This window comes from Pyrgilauda ruficollis, unplaced genomic scaffold, assembly GCF_017590135.1.
Source record: "Pyrgilauda ruficollis isolate IOZ18807 unplaced genomic scaffold, ASM1759013v1 scaffold8, whole genome shotgun sequence".
In the NCBI taxonomy this organism is placed as follows: Eukaryota; Metazoa; Chordata; class Aves; order Passeriformes; family Passeridae; genus Pyrgilauda; species Pyrgilauda ruficollis.
This window is the reverse complement of record NW_024529932.1, coordinates 7,983,662-8,003,872: the sequence shown is the minus strand read 5'-3', so window position 1 is coordinate 8,003,872 and position 20,211 is coordinate 7,983,662. Positions and strand designations below refer to the sequence as shown.

The following is a 20,211-nucleotide window of genomic DNA, read 5'->3' as shown; positions in this document are numbered from 1 at the left end:
TGGGCAGACCAAACCTCAAACAAACTGGCCAGTCAGAGAAAAAGAAAGTTGAGAAGTCTCTCAGCTCTGAGCAATTGCTAGATTGAGCATTTTCACAGCAACATACCAGCAGTACAGGATGCAATGATTTGGCTATGCTAACGTAGCAGAAGCTGTAAGAGGCATCATCGTCCAAGTCATTGGCCAAAACAGCAAGATGCAAGCAGTCAAACCATCATGGGCATGTCCCAGGATAAAGCTAGAGCAAAGCTTTACTGATACTTCATTTGCTGTGGGATATGGGATGTGTAGGTAGTGATGAAGGTGGAGCAAGTGCTCATTTGCATCAGAAGAACTTCACATCGTCGAGTGCTGTGTCACCCTGGAGTCCCTGTGGGGGCTCTACCTTGGTCTGGAGACCACATATCTTGCAGCTGTTGGTCCACGGGCCAAAGCTGCCCCACGACAGTCCATCACCTACCAGCACAGTCTGAGCATCTGAACTGGATGTTGTTGGCTGCTGTGTCACCACCTGTCACCTGCTCTTTGGGACTTCTCAGTGAAAAGGAGATCAGGTAGCCTCCAGGGCAAACTTGGAAGCTGGTCCAGGAACCCCACCTGACAAAAAGCAAATGGAAAAATTTGTGAGCTGCTGGGAAATGCTCCTTCTCCTTGTCATGCTGCTCTGATTAACACTTCTCTGACACAGCATCCTGCTGCAGTCGGGGGCCCCTTACTTTCTCCTTTTGTTTTCCTTGCCTTCCAAAGATGTACTTTTCTCTTCATTGATATCTCATCAGAAAAACACCAGGAAGCCTGAGATTGGATAGTTATGGTTCTGGTGGAAACTCCGAGGGCAGCCTGAGCACATGTTTTATGATGCACCCCTGACACGTGTGACAGGTACACAGCAGGCAGCCGGGAGAGCAGCCAGAGGTGCAGTGCTGTTCCCTGCAGCACGGCCAGGGCTTGGACCTGGAAGTTTCTAAATGCATGGTTAGAAACCCTTCCAAAGAAATACTCTAACCCTGGGACCATAAGTCAGGCATTCACAGTGCTCTGCAGGAAATCCAAGGGCAAACAAAAAGTAGTAAAGTGAGGTAACGCTGTTTAATAACCCTCAAAATTAATGAGAAACAGCCCCTAACCACTTGTTTAATTCACTATACTACAGCACCAAGTCAGAGAGAAGAGACCCTGCAAATAGTGACACCCATGAAGGTTTTGTGAGCTGGTGCATGACAAACAGGAGAGAAACCACAGTGTTACTTACTCTCCCACCAAGGACTCGATGGTTATTGAGTCATTCTGACAGTGCAAGCGTATGCCATTCAGAGCCGTGTCATCACTTCCAAACTGGTCAGGCTCCACCTGCAATGGAAGCCACACAGGGACAGAGGCAAAAGCAAGGGGAAAAAGACCCAGGAGAAGTCATTTACATGCCTGTCATAAAAGGCCCCACCTCCTTTCTGTAATAGGAAAGAGAAAATGTCTTGAAAGCACATTGGAAAAGATGGCGGTCACTGGGAAACCACCTAACCCTTGTAACATGTTCTTTGTGTTTCTGAACTATTTCTGACCCAACAGGTAAGGCAGAGTCTTAGAGTCTCAGGAGAGACACTGGTGGTGGATGCCTCTCTCCCAGAATCCAGATTTTCACACCCACATGACTTCTCCTAGCAACATCAGCCACATGCGGACTTTTCTGGTGTAGCTACAGTGGCAACACTTGCCAGAAGACTCATAGCTTTATATACAGAGTCTCATATTCAAGAAGAGGAAAAATCTGCAGAAAATCCTTAGGGACAGGCAATGGTAGGAAATGGAGAGAATTTTACCTTCAGCGTGAATCCATTGGCATAGCCATGATGGCAAAACTGCCGTCTGCCCCACTTACCCCAGTGGCCTCCATGGAGCACAGAGAGGACAGAGGTGTAATCATGCACCCCTGTGCCCGGGGGGCAGAGGAGGAGCAGGATGAGTGTGGCTGGCAGGAGGAACTCCATCCCTCATGCTCTGCAGCTGCTGAAGGAGAGCTGGTGGATGGACTGGGGAATTTATACCCTTGCAAGGCTGCTTGCCTTTCCCTACCAGCCCGTTGACAAACACCACTGGAACAATAGTTTCCACCCAGGCAGTGACACACACTTGGTGCCCTGCTTGCAGTGCCCATGAGGAGATCGATCCTCTGTGAGTTTGGCAGCTGACACACAGCAGATACTGTGGCCATAGGTGTATCCACCAGCACTGAAGGGCTATGGGAACACCTACGTGCTCTTTGCTGTGCTCCTGGTAGAAGCTCAATATCGATTTCTGCTTCTGGCTATGCAGATATTTGGCCATGGGAATGTTTGCCTTCCGAGAGGAACTGCCATAACCATTTTACCTCTTGCTGTTTGGCAAGGAAGGTCAGACTAGATGAAGAAATGTAAGGGAGGTGGTTTGGAACAAAAAGTAAGTAAACTCAAGCCCTGTGTCTCCCAATACATTCTGACGAATAGGATCCCTGGGAATCTCAAAAAATTAGGTAATTTATTATTTGAATATCCTTCTTTTCAACAGCCTTTTTAATCTCAATAAAAAACTGTTTGCTTTGCTTTTGCAACAATCTTAACCAAAGTCAGATATGCTGGGATGAACACAGTGATTCTCAGGGCTAAGTGCCACTGGGGGAAAGTAGAAAGGTGACGCTGATCCTGAGGGCACCATCTTTGAGAATGTCACGATGCAGAGAGAGGTGAATTCGAAACCCTGGAGCTGAGATTCCCTTAACACAGAGTTAACCAATTCTTCAGAAAACCCTTAGTTGGTCTTGCAGCATCTGGCAGAAGCTTTCTCTCAGTTCAATAGGCAAAGAAGAGAGAATACATTTCAGAGAAGTATCTTGATCGTCAGGATGTTAAAGCAAGATGAGGTGCCATACCTTGAACTAACAGAAGACAAAGAATTTCCCTCTTCTAGGTTTCTCTTCCAATTCTCATTCTGCTCCATCTGTTCCCGTCCCACTAAATGGTGGTGTTGCTTTTCCTGTTCTTGACTCTGCATTCCCCTTACACTTGTCAGTGGTCTGTACAGGTGGCAATATATGCAAATTAAGATGATGGGAAGTTGGATGATCCTTTTAGTGAAAGGCACTAAAAGAGCACAGCACGTGATGAAAGCACAACCTGTTTTCCTTTTTAAATCAGGACTTTTGTTTTACTTCTCCAAAGGGATGTCAAAATCCAGAGGAGATGTGTTTTCTCCCACAAGAACTGTGCAATCACATCTGGCAAACCAGGTGTGTTTGTTCAGGCAAGGTCACACAGTGGCAGCCAATGACACTCAGACTTGCTCTTGGCAGCAAATGGATGGAAAGGAGCAGAAGGAGTCAGAAGGAAATGCCTGGGACCTGGTTAAGGCTAAAAAAGGAGAAGGATTTCCTCTCATTTCCCTTTTGCTGGCCCTAAACCATCATCCTTGATCACTTCACCTCTAGCAGCAGTGCTGCAGGTCCACAACCCGGCAGGACCCATTCTTCCCCCTCAGACTCTGCTCAAATCATAAGATTCCTGCCTTTTCCCATTGCCAGAGGAGGATCCTGGGGCACAGTGTGCAGGGGAGCAGGACGAGGCAGGAGGTGAGGCCACCTTCAGGGATTTGGCCATGAGAAATGACTCCCGTGCAGAACTCACAGGTCCAGGAGAAAGCTCAAGCCCAAGAGGAGAACTATTAGAGAACTATTAGTCCAGGACCTGGGAAGGATCATTTTCCCATATATGGGAAAAACCCATGTTTGGTTAGCAGCTGGGCTGCCAAATGTGAGATGCCTTGGACTTGATTTCACAGTACATGGCTTAAATAGCACTTAGCACGTGCAGAGCACACACTGATTTTGCTACCACTTAACAGTGCCAATTTTGCTTGGATGCCTCAACCAGTTTCCAAAGATCAGCTTACACAGACTAGCAAAATCAAAAAAAGTCTACAATATTGAGATCCAGATCTCTTACTGACATACCCACCCCTCTTTCTTGCTCCCTCTCCTGTATTTTAATTTCCTTGAAAATGTCAGAACACTTTTAAAGAAAATTGGAAAACTGATGAATTTGATTAATGAAACATGACTGCAGCAAAATGATGATGATACAGAGTATTTCATCCTTACGTTATTCATCCAGCTTAATACAATTATTTTTGCAGGCAGAGAAGCATAAAAATTTTGTCACTACTTTTCAGCTTTTATAAAAACTTCTCTTTTTTTTCATAAACAGATTAACATAATACTAATCAGTACATTGATTTTATAAAATTATTATTGTGATGTTATGACATATTTAAAATCTATATGGAACATGGAAAAAAAATTGTCTATAACATGCAGAAATATTTACCATGCAAAATTTGCTTATTTTATGATGTTATAGAAAAAATGATGTATTAGCTGCTCTTGAAAATTCATTAATTTCTGATTTTTACAACTGAAAATACCACACACTTAGCAATACAAACTTCATTTGGCAGTGTTGTGTTGTCTTTCTCATATTCTCAGTTTCTCATATTCTTGTAAACCTGCTGCTGCACAAAGGATGGAGGTCATTTGAGATGCTGGACTCTTCTGAGTGATCTGTAGGAAGCGTTGAAGGCAGCAGGTGCCCAGGAACTCCAAATAGGAGGGGAAGTAAACAGTATTCCCTAAAAGAGAAGTCGATAAATATACGGTGATGGTTTTGATTGAATGACTGTGTGCTTCTGTGTGTTCTAGGCCGTTCTACACTCCTCCCACACTGTTATCAAGGCACTGGTTGCCACCCATCAGCTCTCAGTAGCCATGTTCCTCAGCAGCTCTGATGCCAAAACTGACCATCACAATTTGGTATAAATCCATTGTTAGTCACACAGCCTGGCTCTGCCAAACCTTCCTCACCTGCAGCTTGGGATGTAGATAAGACACTCCACAGCTAACTGCATCCTGCAAAAAACTCATGGAATGGTACATCAGCAAACCCAGAAATCACAGTGCCAAAAAAAGTGACAAAAAAAACTTAAAAGGGCAATAAAGAATCTATTCTATTCCATGCAAATATGAATAAGCAAAGGGTTGCATTATTTAGAAAGAAGAGGTGAGATCCTGAAGGAACACAGACATCAGTGCAGATGTCTCCATCTGAAATAACTGCAGTGGGCTCCCTTCACAGCTGCTGAGAGACAACATGACAACAATAGAGAGGAGCAGATATCTTCACATGAACCTCTCCCTAAAATCATCTGTTCCTCATCACTGGCTACAGCAAGGCACAATCCCATCTGAACTACTCTTATAACCTCAGACTCTGTTTAGGCTTTTGCAGGCTAAAAACGGTAGTGTTGAATGAGAATTAGTTTTCAGTAATAAGGGTAAATGTTTAAGAGAAAATGAGTAATCAAATTATGTTCTATCTGGTCCTCATTTTCTCATCTGCTAAATTGACTCAGATTAATAGAAAATTGAATGGCAGGAAAAAATATAAGTGAGAGATACCAGAAATGAGACAAGAGCTGGGATTTTCTAGATGCATGAGCAGAGAGAGAAGCTTTAAAGCAAATAACATAAGAATAGACATTTCTCAGATATAAGGGGAGATAATTTCTCCCCTTAGTTGAAATAATGAATGTAAAGATGACCTACATGTAGAGGTGGTGCTCCCCTTGTTGTGAAGTTATTTTCAGGTGGTTTCCCACTTGCCCACAATCTCCAGCTTTCATATAAAACTTTACCTTGAAAATTTAGACAGTTATCTAGTAGGCTGAGCATACATTATTGTTGTTAAAGCAGCAATTACAGTCTATAATTTTAATAAGCAAACTCTCTATTCTACTGTGCAATAAAATAAATAAAAATATCAGGTAATTTTAGACCTAGAATTGTCTCCTGTGGGACATGGCTTGATATGTGTTTTTACAGGCTTTCAATATTTTTTACTATTGATTCAAATTGCTAATTAACAAAAAAAAACCCACAAAGAAATGGAGAGGCAGACCCTCCTGCAGTGCAGATTTACTGACAACCAGAGACCAAATGCCAATTTACACCCACTGCAAATCTTCAGCTAAAGATCACATATGAAAACTTTAGCAACCTATTCTGAAAATTCAATGGGAAAAGTTCTCAGGAAACCTATCCTTAACCACAGCCACAGGGCTGTTCCACCCCCTTGAAACTGGGGCTCAAGAATGCCAAGACAAAAAAAAAGATTAAGGTCTACTGAGGGTTGGGGGAGGGAGGGAGAAAGAAGAGAGAGAGAGAGAGAGAAAGAAAAGAAAGAAAAAGAAAGAAAGGAAAGAAAGGAAGAAAGAAAGGAAGGAAGAAAGGAAGGAAGAAAGGAAGAATGGAAGAAAGGAAGAAACTGCAAAAAGCTCTGAAAATAAAGCCGAATATTTGCAGATTATTTTGATAAGTACCAGATCATTCAAAGTTCCCTTTATTTTTTAAATAAAGGAATTTATTAACAGATCCTGAAAACAGGCAAAGGGGAGGATGAAAAGAAAGAAGAGGGCATATCTTTCTTTGATGTCAAAATGTCTGAAAATGTTTAATATATGTAAACACCTTTCTCTTACTTCAAGATTTTTTTACCTCCTAAGGCAATTCAGGTGTTGGTTGAAAATATTTCAGCCATCACTCCAAGCTGCATGCTGATAAACACCCTGATCTATGCCCAGAGCCAGGCAACATGATGGTGTAGACTATGCCTCCTGTTTTGACAAAAAAGTCTTGAGGCCATTACCCATGGAGGAGGGTTCATATTTTTCCAGGAAATCCATACATGGAGTTACAATCCTCTTCCAGTCCCAGAGCAAGGTAGAAATAAATGATGGTCATTGGGAACCTCCATGTGCAATTACTGCTGGCCACTGCAATGTGAATGTTTGCACTTTGGGAAAAGACTCAAGCAAGAGTCTTTTGTAACAAGTCAGACACCAATCAATTATGAGGGATTCAATTATGAGTAAGTGAAGTAATCGACCTTGAGCCACAAAGAGAGTCATGACAGAGATGGCTAAGGCAGCATTCACCATCAGGACACAGGTTTAGGTGCCCAGGTGCTGTCTTGGTGACCTGTCATCCCAGACTCACCATATCTAGACCCTGACTCCCAGCACCTGATCCTGGTGCTGAGATCCAGTCCCCTTTGCAAAGTTGTCTGCTTTGTCCCCTGCCCAAAGCCTTGGAAAGAAAAAGAGGAACAATTATCCCAGCATTATTAGAATTGTAGCACTAAATGGGGCAAGTGTGCCACATCCCACTAGCTCATGCTCTCATGGGTGATGTTGAGGGTTGCAGAGAGCAGAAAAGTCCTGAGGAGGTAGAAAAGGTGTTGGAGAGACAGACAGGGGAGGCAGAGCTCTCTGTCGTGGCACCAAGGTGTTGAACACGGACAAAGCAAGGCGAGGCCGGAACAGCCATGGGTAGAAGACAAGGGAGACACTGTCAGTCCAGGAGAGAGTATCACTCACATGCTTGCAGTGCACTGTGGAACACAGGACTCTCTCCCACCTCTTCCCCCAGCCTTGTGATTTCATGGAAGCCCACCTGGAGAAGGCCATATTGGCTGGGACAGTGGGACCAAAGTGCTTGCTGGGTAAAGGGAAGCGGGAAGCTTCTTTTCCAATGGCTTACTATAGCTCCCCTGTCTCCTTACCTGAGGTGCTGGCTTGCAGCCAACTGTTGGGGAGGGAAAAAAATTGCTGTGGAAGAGATGTTGGACATGAGAGAATCCTGCATCCTAGAAAAAGCAATGCTTTTCCCTCACCCCAGCTTCTACCTCCTGTTCCATGTATGCCTATTGTTCTCCACGCTCCCCATGTCTGATTTCTGGCCCCTCTGTATTTTATTTGGGAAGTTCTGGAGTTATGCTGTCTGTGTACAGCTCAGGTAGATTTCAGGAACAGGGAGGCTGTGTGTCTCTTTTCTGTCCTGCACCATGACTGGTGAAGGTGTGCAACCATTGTTGCAGCAATACTCCTCCTCTGCTCAGGGCTGGAGTTTACCTAGCAGGGATGGAATAGCCATCCAATTAATGCAATTGCTGCCAAGGCTCATCTGAAGAGGTGAAAAAAATTTTTGTTCCATTCAATGTTCATGCCAATTAGAGATGACAAAGTATTGTGGAGAGGGAATTCATATGATGGATACACTGCCAGATTTCACATTGTTCCAAAAACACCTGTTGCTGAAATTTTGACATTTTACAACATTGCAAAAGTCTCCTTTTAAGAAAGGCTGAACCCCAAGTTGAACAGACAAGTACACAGCACAAGAAGTTTCACCACAAGCCTTTCCAATGTGGCAAAGCTACAACCCACTGAAAATCATTGGAATGGAACCTGGTCAGGACAGCTGTCATTCCTCCCCTCCACAGTTTCCTCCTCTCTGCTGCTCTGCTCCTTGCTTCTCTCCTCCTCTCTGCTGCAGAATCCTCTACCACTTCTGAAAGACTCAAACAATTTAGATATACAATTTATTTTTTTTTTTCAGAAGTCACTTTCCCTCATCCCTACCCACTGCAACTTGCACTGAATCCATGCTGGTTTGTATCACTCTCCTCCTAGCTGAGCCAGTGGGCACAAAGCTCCTGATCCCTTCCTCTCCAGAGTCCCCTCAGAGCAGAGGTAAGCCCCACACTCATGGGAGCTGACAGTCTCCGAACAGGCTTGAAATTTCTGTGGCAGTATCCACAAAAATCACCTGTCCTGAGAACTTCTCACAGGGTGCATGTAATGGCACCTCATCTTTTATACATGTTTGTAAATTTATATGCATGTAATAAGAAAGGGTTAAATTCTTTAGCAAGTATGACATTTTTTGGTCCCCACCAAAGCCTGCCACTGCAGCTGATCTGTACAGGGCTTCACCCACAAGCAGGTCTCCTACAGGAAGCCCATCCAACTCTTTGCTGCCACAGGCAGGTTTTCAGATAGCCACAAGAGCTCCTTCTTCTGGAAGAGCCACCAGAGCTCCTTCTTCTGGAAGACTCATCATGACCATGCTGGGCTCTTCTTCATTATCTAACTGCTCCAAAGAGTCTGCCTAAATGCACTTACCAGTCATGCTGGTTTTGGCATGTCCTTGAAACTCTGACACTGCTGTGTCCACCTCTTCTCCCAGTGTTCATCCCTCATACATACTGGACAGGGGAGAGACCCTCACCTTGAGCACAAGGGCTGAGGGAATTCCAGAGTTCTTGCAGGGTGGTCCCTGCCCCCTTGAGGAAGGGCCTCAAGAATAGCAGAGGAGAAAGCAGACAGCTTCTTTTTACTCTTTTTATGGCATCACCTGCAGGTCAAAGCCCTTTCTCAGTGGTTCTCTTCACTGCTTCAGGTTTGTGTGGGCTGCACTCAAACAGCAGGTCTGGGTGTCCCTGGCTGCTAGTGTGTCACCCTGCCTGAGCAAACTCACCTGGTCCTTCAGCTTCTCTCGGGGGTTCTTGCTTGCTTTCTTATCTCAGGGGAAAAAAGTGAGTGCCTTGATGAAAAATCTCCCTCTCTCTGCTATTTTCTATGCTATGGTCCCTTTTCTTTTGTGCTCAGATAAAACTTTGTGACTTATTTCCTCCAGGGGAGGAAAATGCAGTTCTACACTGCTTGCAGGGAAACTGTGCTTGCCTTGCCTCTGAGAGTGTGCAACGCTCCAGGTTTCACAAGCACAGAAGCATTCCTTGGCAGAAGATTTTGTTCACCAAGTACTTAATCCTCTGTTCATTTGGGGTTACCCCAGGTTCCACCCCTCTTCAGAACTGCTGGAAGCCCCCACGGGGCTCCCCACTAGGGCTGCCGGGCAGTGCAGGGAGCAGAGGGAAGCTGCTGATGGAAAACACTGCTCTGAAGTTGCCCACCCTTCCAGGGCCTGGGGTCAGTGCCAGCCAGGACAGGTCACCGCAGACCTGCTCAGCTCTGTCAAGGGACAATGGCTGTGCTGCCACCAGGCCAGAGCTCACAGATACCAGCACACCCAGGGCCTTGCTCTCCTTTTCTCCTGTTGCTTCCAGGGAGCAGGAGAACAAAGCGCATTTTTGTCATCCCTGTTCCTAAGGAAGAGACCCTTGGGCAACCGGGGAAAATCCTTACAATCACTTTAGTGGATGCATTGGATTTGTGCTAGAGGTAAAAGCCTTCTTTGCTGCCAGTAGTGTTTTATGCCAGCTTTCCACATGTCTTTAAATCCCTCTGAAAACTCTCCTTGATCCCAGAACATGACTTTCCACTGTACTACCACCTGCAGCAGCTGTAGCAGCTCACAGTTCCCAGGCTACATGCCAAAAAATATATCTAGATTTCCTTCAGAATGTCCAGTTTTTCAGTAATTTTATTCAGCTACAATATGGATTTTTTTCCCTGTCTTGAAAATTTACGGACATTTCTCAAGAAAATCTTTCACAAAAATGCCCTAGAGGTCAGCCTCTGTTTTCCTCATCTTTACCTATTCCTCCAAGTAGGATTGCACTCGGTCTTTGAAGAGCTTTGAACACTACAAATGGTATCTGTACACTTCACTTGAGTAACACTTGCTTTGGGGAATTTCCTCAATGCTTTGGTCGTTTTGTCCCTTTTTCACCCACAGTCAGGTATAGAAGAGCAAAGCCCATCAGTTCCTTGAAATTCAGGCCCAACCAGCTTGGCCACAGTAGCTTCACTAGTGAGGCTGATATCTTTTTTATTTTAACTGTATCCCTACATGAGATGCAGTTACAAAAATTAAAAAACAAACCAAAAAATTTTCAAAAAAATACCACCACAGTTTTCTCTCCAAACTGGGTCAAGTCACTGAGGAAAAACACTCTATTAACAGCATGAGTCTCTTCTGTGGCCACATCTGCACAATTTTATCGTGTAATTAGACCTTGGCTCCGGCCAGTGAGGGATCTATTAGCTAAAAGTACCTCAGAAAAAAGGAAGCCTTTGTGCATAAATTAATTCAAAACAAGCCTGGGCTCTTCCCTCCTGTGATGCTGGGAGCTGTTATGTTCTGTGTTGCTGCAAGAAATGAACACTCTGCTGTAGCCTGGGGACAACAAACCGATGACAGGGGAGACAAGAGCAAGGCAGAAGACAAGATCCAGGACTTCAGCTTTAAAGCTTGGATGAGAAAGAAATACTCAGAAAACAGTCAACTTTGTGGTTGGTATTGAAACCACACCAACCACAGTGTGTCCACTTGAGCATCACCTGGAGATAACACAGAATTCAAATGCTAGCCAGTGAAAATGCCTTCTTAGATACGTCAGGAAATGAACATGCCTTGACAAAATAAATCGGGGGTGGCTCAAATCTCCTTAGCAGCATAGCAAAGTTCATCTCCAAAACCCCAACAAGTCCCAGGTGGAATACACTTCACCTCTGCAGAGGAAAGCAGTGTTGATGAGTCTCAGCTGCTGCCATGGCTCTGGCTGCTACCGGTGCATTGGAGATCTGCTGTCCCGGCTCTGCCACATCAGGTTTTCGCTGCTGCTACACCAGGGGGACTCAGACTGGAGAAGTTTCTGGTCTCACAAAACTATTGCAAAAAAGTGAATATATCCCAAAGCACACAGTGGAAGTCCTGTTCCCTAAATCATTCACTTAAGTAGGTAGTCAATGCCTAGCAATAGCAGAGAAGTTCAAATGGGATTGGTTTTTTAAGTCTGGGTTTTTTTGAGAGAGAGAGAGTTTACTCAAGGAAACCACTGCTTCTACTCTCCTTTTCCCTGTTTGATCCACAAATGTCCTTTCACCTCCCCATCCCTTCATTAAAAAAGAGCTGGTGCCAGTCTGAGGGGGTGTTTCCTAACCACAACCCAAGCCAGATCTGTGCCAGTGCTCAGGCAGGCTCACTTGGGCTTACCCAGCTCCATGAACAATGCTGTAGCTGGAGCAAAGTGCCAAGTATCCCAGAAAATTTGCTCCATGGTATTCCTTTTATGTCCATGCTAGGCAGGATTTATTTCTTTGTTTTCTTCAGTACTGCTTGGGGGACATTTACCCTTTGCTAGGCTTACATTGCTGGTCAGGAAAAGGACTCCCCAGGCAGCAGGAATTTGATGTCCCACAGTTTCTTATCTGCAGCTCTAGTCCAGCTTGTATTAATAAAAGTTGAAGATTATTTAGGACTTCCAGTCTTCTCGCCAGTTGCAGAAGGGATGGGAAATTCAGGATGGACTTCTACTCACAGTAAAACATAACACATGCAATAATATGTGATTTAACAGATATTTTCATATACTTAATCTAATAAACACAGCATGTGCTGTAAGTATATGTGGCCCTGGTTACTTATGCTCTCTTTTAACAATTTGCGTAAATAGATCCCAGCTGTTCAGCTGCTTTTGCTCATTTCTCGATGTTTTCCCAATTTTATCCTGGAAATACAGAGAAAATAGACACTTTGTAATGATGTTTCTGGCAGCAGCCTTCACCCATTTACTGGTGCAGTCTCCTGTCACTTGACATTTCACACTCCCCTCTCTGAGGCACCGACGGAGGCTTGGGTACCTGGGAGCACAGTGGTGCAGGGGCTGAGGCAAGCAGCTGAGCAAGACCCCAGGGAAAGCTTTCCCAGCAAGCCTACAGGCAAGTGTGACATGATCCTGCATGGCTGAGAGGGAGAACTGGCATCCCTCTCACATCCCTGTGCATTCACTCTCACTGTGGTGTTTGTGAGGGTCCCAGGATGAGGGAAGAGATGAATCTGACTCCATGCTCTCAGAAGGTGATTTATTATTTTATAAAACTATATTAAAGAATGCTATACTAAAACTATACTAAAGAAAGAGAAAGGATACATCAGAAGCCTTAACAAGATTGAATAATAAAAACTCATGACTGACTCAGAGCCTTGCCACAGCTGGACCATGATTGGTCATTAAATTAAAACAATTCACATGAAACCAATGAAAGAATCACCCACCACATTCCAAAGCAGCAAAACACAAGGAGAAGCAATCAGATCATTATTATTTACATTCCTCTCTGAGGCTTCTCAGCTTCCCAGGAAAAGAAATCCTGGTGAAGGGATTTTTCAGAAAACATCACAGTGATACTCTCACCTCCAGCAGCCAATACCTCAGCTGAGTGCCGTGGCTGCAGAGTCCCTGTGGTGCACACTGGCCATGCCCATGAGAGCTGCACTGCTCCCCATGAGGCTGCTCCCACTTGGGTGCCCATCAGCCCCAGGAGAACACACGTGCCCAGTGAGTCTCCAGAGCAGAGAGCAGCTCCTGGGGGCTCTGCCACAGCTCAGCAGCTGAAGGTCAGCATGGGCTCTTGGCTTGCAGAATTAGTTGTTTGATTAGGGCAAATTGGTCTGGAAAAATTGCTAGAGCAATTGCTAGAGCAAATTGTTCAGGAGGTCTTCTGGTGCATTCCTGCTCCAAAGCAATCACTGCACATTAGGCACCACTGATGTATTTCTGCTCAAACTTTCCCAGAAAATCCTCCAGGGATAATCTTGCAGCCTCCCTAGGCTTAATTATCATTATTAAGGATACCCCTTGGCCAACCTTAGCCTGCTGCAGTACTCATCCACTAGTCTTTGTCTCAGACGGACAGAGTCCAGACCATTCCCTTCCACTTTACAGCAGTACTCTGGGCTATTGCAGGCTCTAATTCTGTCCCTCTTCCACAGCAGCTGTGAGCTGTTTGCAATGCCTGGGGACTTGCTAACCTCCCTGCAGACCCCAGGTGGCTGCACTCCCACTGTGATATGGTTTCTAAGTCATTGGAGCAATGTCTACCTCCCCAACCTACTCCCTGCATCTCCCCTTGAACCGGAGTGTCTGCACAGCCACCAGCCTCCCAGTCCTTTACAGCTGCCACCCAGCCTGGCTCTACGTGGCATGGAGTGAGCCCAGCGAGGGAGAAGACAGAAAAACCTGGGTAGACTTCCTCCCCTGAGCTCCCTGCATTGTCCTTCCCACATGTTCCCACGGCAGCACTGGCTGCAGACCCCTGACTGAAGGGCCATTCAGAGTGTCTGCACAGCCACCAGATGCTCCCACGGCAGCACTGGCTGCAGACCCCTGACTGAAGGGCCATTCCCAAGAATCCCTACAGCCCAGTTACACGGTCCCAGCTCTCAGTCTCGTTATGCACAGATCAGGTTTTCCAGACTACTGACCATTTTTGATCCTTTTTGTTGGACTCTATCCAGACAGGCCATATCCTGCTGGAAGTTCAGTGCCCTCAGTCGAGCAGAGCAGCCCCGATGGGGGCTCACACTTGCTGAGAAGAAAACTCACTCTATTTGTCTCGTAGGCTGTAATTGGGTTCCTATTTCTCAGCACGGAGACCACCTGATGCCGCTGACTCACACATCCTTTGATCCTTTATGACCCCCAGACCCTTCTCTGCAGAGTGATGTCAATGCAGGTGGTTTTCTTCATGCAGCTGCTTATTTCTGCAGAAGGTGGGAGCTCACCCTTGTCCCTAGAACAGAATTGCATCCTATATTTCTCAAACTATTTCTCCAATTTGACAAGACCATTTGTCAAGCTCAAGCTGTGTCTTCCAAAGTACTTGCAGCCTATTCCAGCTTGCCACGACCTGCAAAGTTAATAAGCTTGTTATTTATTTTAGAGACCACCATTAATAACGACTTGGCCTGGCATTTCCCTGCTCGTGAATTTCTTCCCAGAGGCCACTCTGCTCATTCTTCATGAAACTTTTCTGTGGAAATTGGATTTGGCCAGGCACAAGAGAGGAGGAAACAAAGCTAAACTCAGACTATTACTTGTTCCCCATCTGAGGGGGGAAAAGTAATACATAATGCATGTCATCTGCTTCCTTTAGCAGTCAGAGCCATAGCAAGTCACAAATGTGTGTCCCTATGCTGTGGGTGTGTCACACAGCAACCAAATCAAGATCACCTCCCATGTGCCAGCGTGTCCCAGGGAGGAGCTAAAAGGTGGAAGAGGAGGGTGCATGCAGGGGCTGGGGCAAAGATAATCAATGAGCCTGGGGGGACCGCCAAAGCAGGACCCTGCTGAAGGCAGGGGTCAAAAGGGAAAAGCCATGGGACCATAGACAGGTCCATAAAACAAGAAAAGCTCTCTGGCTGCACCTTTGCTTGGCCAGCTGAGGATGTAACGTAGGACCCGTCTGTCTGTTTCTCCTATCAGCTCAAAAGAGCTGCCCAACTCTCCCAGGTCCTCAGCAATCACTGCCACTTTCCTGTCCTGCTGCTGCACTGAGCAGTGGCTGTCCCCACCCTGCCAGCATCCTCAGATGACACAAGAGCAGTCAGCAGCAGTGACCACAGAGGCTGTATTACCCTGTGGTGCTGCAGTATAAACTCTCTCATTCCCAAAGCCAGGAGCTACCCAGGGACTGCTCTTTCTCTAGGCTCAGGATGAACTGTTCATGTGCAAACCTTCTGCTGGCTCAGTTCCTGTGTGCTCAGGAAAATGGGGCTCAGCAGCACAGCCCTGTCCCTGCTGTGCCCCTGGAGGCTCCTGGGCTAACAAAGGGGTTGCTCCTCCTTGGTTGTACCAAGGGATTTGCAATGACAGTAAAGAACCTCTCTCCTTTCCCATGATCCACCTTCAGCCCTTGTACTTTCAATACCCTGTCTCACGAGGAGAATTCATTTGTGACTGAGGTATTTTTCTTATGAGGTGTTTTGGGTTTTTTTCTTCCCCTCTGTTTGCAATCAGTAAATGGGTCCTTGGAGTATAACAGCTACAAGAATATCTGAAACACAGGTTTTAGACTGGAGGGATGTTATTAAAGAAGAATTTTGAGACTCTGAAGACAAGAGTAATGGGGATTTAGCTATTCAAATATCCAAAGCTCCCAGACAACACAGAAAATACCAGAAGGAAGTGCAAAGGAAGAGCTCAAAAGGATAAATCTGTGTGGTTTAGAAAAGAGAAGGGATGAGATAATGTCTGGAAATTGATTAAAGCAGTGAAGTGACTCTGTAAACTGTGAGGAAGAGCATAAATCAGGCAAGAAATGTGTTCAGAATTAACTCAGAGGACAAGTCCAGAGAAGAATTTTGCTGTCACAGTTATGGCAGTAACACTGCCATATATCTAGTTTTACACCAATTTAGTCCCAAACAACATCTCAGCAGACATGGCTTTTTCACAGAAACTTGAGCCCTGCTCAAAGGAGGGACAACTGAAAAGAAAGATAAAGATTCTGAAGGTCATATCAAGTCAAGATTTGAAGACTATTTTCCCCCCAAAAAAAAATCTTTTGTCAAATTTGTTTATTTTCAGTCTTCAAAGTGAGCAAGAGCTGGCAGCAGTACATCATGCCAGGAGAGCTATGGCTTTGCTTGGAATGAAATACCAACAAAACTTTGCCAGTGATAAAGTTCCTAGGGCTCACCACCTGGAAGGAATTTCTTGGTAGATTTCATACACAAAAAGAGAAGCACTTAATTCTCAGTTAATTTTAACTCACTTTTGCACACCCCTTGCATCCTCTCTTCAGATCTTCAGAAAAACTCTCCTAGTAATCTCTCCAGGCTGGCTGTGGGCACCATCAGAGTTGCAGGATGCACATCTCTCTCTATCTCAGGGCTGAGACAATGCTGTAGGTCTCTGTTTCCAGGTCCTCAGGAGTGCTTGGAGCAGCTCCTGGCTCTCTGTTCCCCTTGCTCACTGAAAAACCACAGATACCGACCCTGCACAGGGTCCTTCTCCATTCTTCCCATCCAAAGGCAAAGGAAACCCGTGGGTTTGTAGACTGACTGGCAGCAGGAACAGCCTGAAGGTTGTGGTGCTGGAAGTACAGGACCAGGAAACACAAGTAATTAACTTTTACATGGGAAAGGGTAAAAGAAAATTGTCAGTGTTATACCATAAGGTAAAGGAAGCTGCAGGAGACAGTGAGTGCTAATATTGCAGCCAGATGGAAAAAACAGAAGTAACATATCTGGTGGTAGATTGCATGTGAAAACATGGCAGACAACAAGCACTTTGATGAACAAATGACAAAGGGAATAAATGGTATTAATGTTTCTTCACATCAAAGATTCAGGACCTTGTCAGAAAATCTGTATGGCCAGCTGAAATTATAAAAGATTACAGCAGATATGACCATTTTAAAATTATTTATTTGCTCAGTGCTCCTAGGGGAAGAAACTTTGTGTTCAAATGGCTCCAACCATTCTCGGAGGTAAGGGTTCTTAAGAAAGATTAGGTAGAAATCAAAATTACTTCAGAAGAGAGACTAAAAAAGCCACAGAGTGAAGAGCAATGAATGACTAAGACCGATAATAAGTACTCAGGAGATCTATGTCTCTAAACGGGAAGAGCTACGATCATAGCAGTGATGGATGTGTCATTTAAAATTACTGGAAAGTTAAACAGGGGCAAACATGAGGTCAATTTTAAAACTTTGTTCCAAAGGTGATGGGAGTAACTACATGCCTCTTATTCCAGCTTAGATACTACAGTGGGATCTGCCAGTCTGTGCTGCATCTGTGTGCTGTGGCAAAGTCCTTGCTGGGAAACCACAGGGGTGGCTTCCGTGAGGAGATGCCAGTGGTGCACCCATGTCAGACAGAGCCAGTGCCAGCCAGCCCCAGGACACATTCATCAAAGCTGAGCCCAGTGATGCTGGTGGCACCTTTCTAAAACATATTCAAGGAAGGGTGAAAATCCTGCACAGCAGCTGGAGAGAGGAGTAAGAATGCGAGAGAGACAGCCCTGCTGACACGGAGGTCAGTGCAGAGGAGGGGCAGGAGGTGCTCCAGACACTGAGCTGAGATTTCCCTGCAGGCTGAGGTGCAGCCCGTGGTGAAGCAGCTGTGCTCCTGCAACCCATGGAGGGACAGGGGGAGCAGAGACCTTTTGAGGCACTGCATCTGTTTTTAAACTGACATGACAGCAGCAGGAGTACAGTGTCAGTCAGCTTCAAAGGCAGCACTGAAGAATTCTTTATACTAGGTCTTTCATCAAAGAACTATCTTTAGTTTATGGGTGTGGGAAGAGTTTAACTGGTTTTATCTCCAATGACATTACAAAGGCCATTGCAAGAATGTTTTCAGCCCACACACAATGTAAAGTGGCTGTTTCTCACCACCATCTAAGAATGTTTATGTTGCTAGAGAAGGTCAGCTGAAAACACAGCTCCTGGAGAGCCCCATCATTTTATAAACGGGCAGTAAATTACAAAATACTTTCTGCTCTAGGGAAAGGGGGATTCACCTAACCTGCAACTAGCTATCTACAATGTAAATGTGTACATGCAATGTCAATAAGGCCACTGCAAGCACTTCATTCTTTAATCTTGATGGTTTGGCTATGTGATTACCTCTTACTGTTCTGCTGATTTCTGATTCTTTTGAGTGCCTGTACTGTTTTCAAATATTTTGTCTTCATTGCAACTCTATTCTTTTTTGTCACAGGATGGAGGACTTAAGTTGTCCAAAATATATATATATATATTTCCTTTTGGTTTATATGCTTGCAAAATTACAGGCCTGATCTTCCCTCTGCACTGGCCATCATGTCTTCAGTTGCTGAGTCTAATGCTATCATGGCCTTCCAAATAGCTTGATCAGAAGAAGAAAGGACATGTCACACATGACCCTACCACTAGCTGCCATAGCTTGCCAGCAGAGAAGTTGCCAGACGAAGTTCAAGCTCCAGCTTTCCAAAATTACATAATTAAAAACCCACCCATGCTAGGCTTGCAAGCTGGTACTTTTCCTGCCTGACTAGAAACCTGCAGGTTAACTGAAAAAGAAGCAGTGGATGAAGAGCAAGAGCTTCCCCAGATGATAAAATATTAATTAGCAGGGATGTTAGAGACATCATTGGATGCTCAGGGAAGTTCAGTGTATCAGCAGGTCTACCCAAAAGTACTCATTGGCCCTGCACTCCAGCAGCACAAATTCAGCTGCTGATACTGATCCCATCATTTTTATTTCAGTCCATTCCTTCCTCCTAGAGCTGGGAAAGTTTTCTATAGGGAAAGAGGTGAGAGAGAAGCGAAGGGAAAGTCTTTGACCCACAAAGATTTATCACTCTGGAAGAGTTAAAAATTAATGAGAGACAGGAGAGGAAATATAAAGCTGAGATTAGTTCCTTGTTTGTTTTCTTGCTCCCCACCGTGAAGTTATAGAAATGCACCCAGTGTTCACTTTCTCCCACAGGCATTTAATTACTTGTGTGAATAGTTTTCTCTGCTTCCTGCTGCAATATCCCAGAACCACTGACCCAGTGTCACTGCCTCTGCCACCTCCTCCCCACACAGCCACAAGGAACAACAAAAAATCAGCTTAGCAGGGTCTTTTTGCAACCAGGATCTCCCTTCTGTCACCTGCAGTGGTAGGACTGTTGGGGCTGGATCTCAGACTGCTAGAGAGGAAATGGGAGAGGATGTGTGAAAGCAGAAGACAGAGAAAACAGGCCCTGTCAATAAGTGGGACTCAAACAGAGAAAGATTCAACTCTGTGAATGTAACTACAGACTGTGAAACATCTCTATTTTTTTGGCATCAGTCATCTTGGAGTTTCCTTCTCCACCTACATCCTCTTCTCTGACACTGCCCAACCCTAGCTTTCCACACATCCCAAAAGCCTGACCACGCAGCCAATGTGGTTAATGGAGAGGGCTGATAATATCACTTATTCACTGCTCTTCACTGGACTCAGAACCTGGCAACAGCCCATTGCTCTTGCTTGTGCTTGCAGCCACTCTTATGAATAAACCCAGTCAACACCTCAAGCTTAGAAAATTCTATGCCACCAGGAGTGGCAAAATATCCATGAGCTACCCATTGTCCTGAGCAGGACCCTGGTCACACAGCCCTTCATTTGTGTTCCTTTTCTTTCAGACATGTTCCTGCTGCCCATGAGGTACATAAGGCATCACTGTCTTCATCGGCTCCTCTTGGGTGCTGTCAGTACCTGAGCACCTTTACCATTATACCAAGGGGTAACATCAGAGGGTTTCAGCTGAAAGCAACATTTCCCCCTTCACCTGCACTAAGTGGCTCTTGCAGAAGAGGGCCACTCCATCCTTTGGTAATTGAAGCCTGGAATAACTTTCCTTCCTTCGCATCCTCAAGTTTTCAGAGCCCTGCAAGTCCCCAAGCAGGGCACCCCAGGAGGCCTCCCCAGAGAGGGCAGGCAGGCAGCAGGAGCAGTACAAAGCAACAAGGAGCACTCCCCAGGAGCTTTGTTGACACTCCCTAGGACTCCCAGCCACTCTCCTGGCCCATAAATTCCCCTGTGCCAACCCCTCCATGTGGAGAGGCCCCGAGCTGAGCCGGTTCCCTGCC

The 20,211-nt window shown here is 45.3% G+C and overlaps 1 protein-coding gene across 1 annotated transcript; it reads right to left on the bottom strand.

Annotated features, from left to right (window-relative positions):
- Window positions 1-316: 316 nt before the first annotated feature.
- On the bottom strand, window positions 317-1,985 carry LOC121364129 (vitelline membrane outer layer protein 1-like). Its single transcript, XM_041487124.1, is given in 4 exon segments — window positions 317-467; window positions 469-597; window positions 1,253-1,350; window positions 1,818-1,985. Coding segments are annotated over 4 exon segments (546 nt in total).
- Window positions 1,986-20,211: the final 18,226 nt, after the last annotated feature.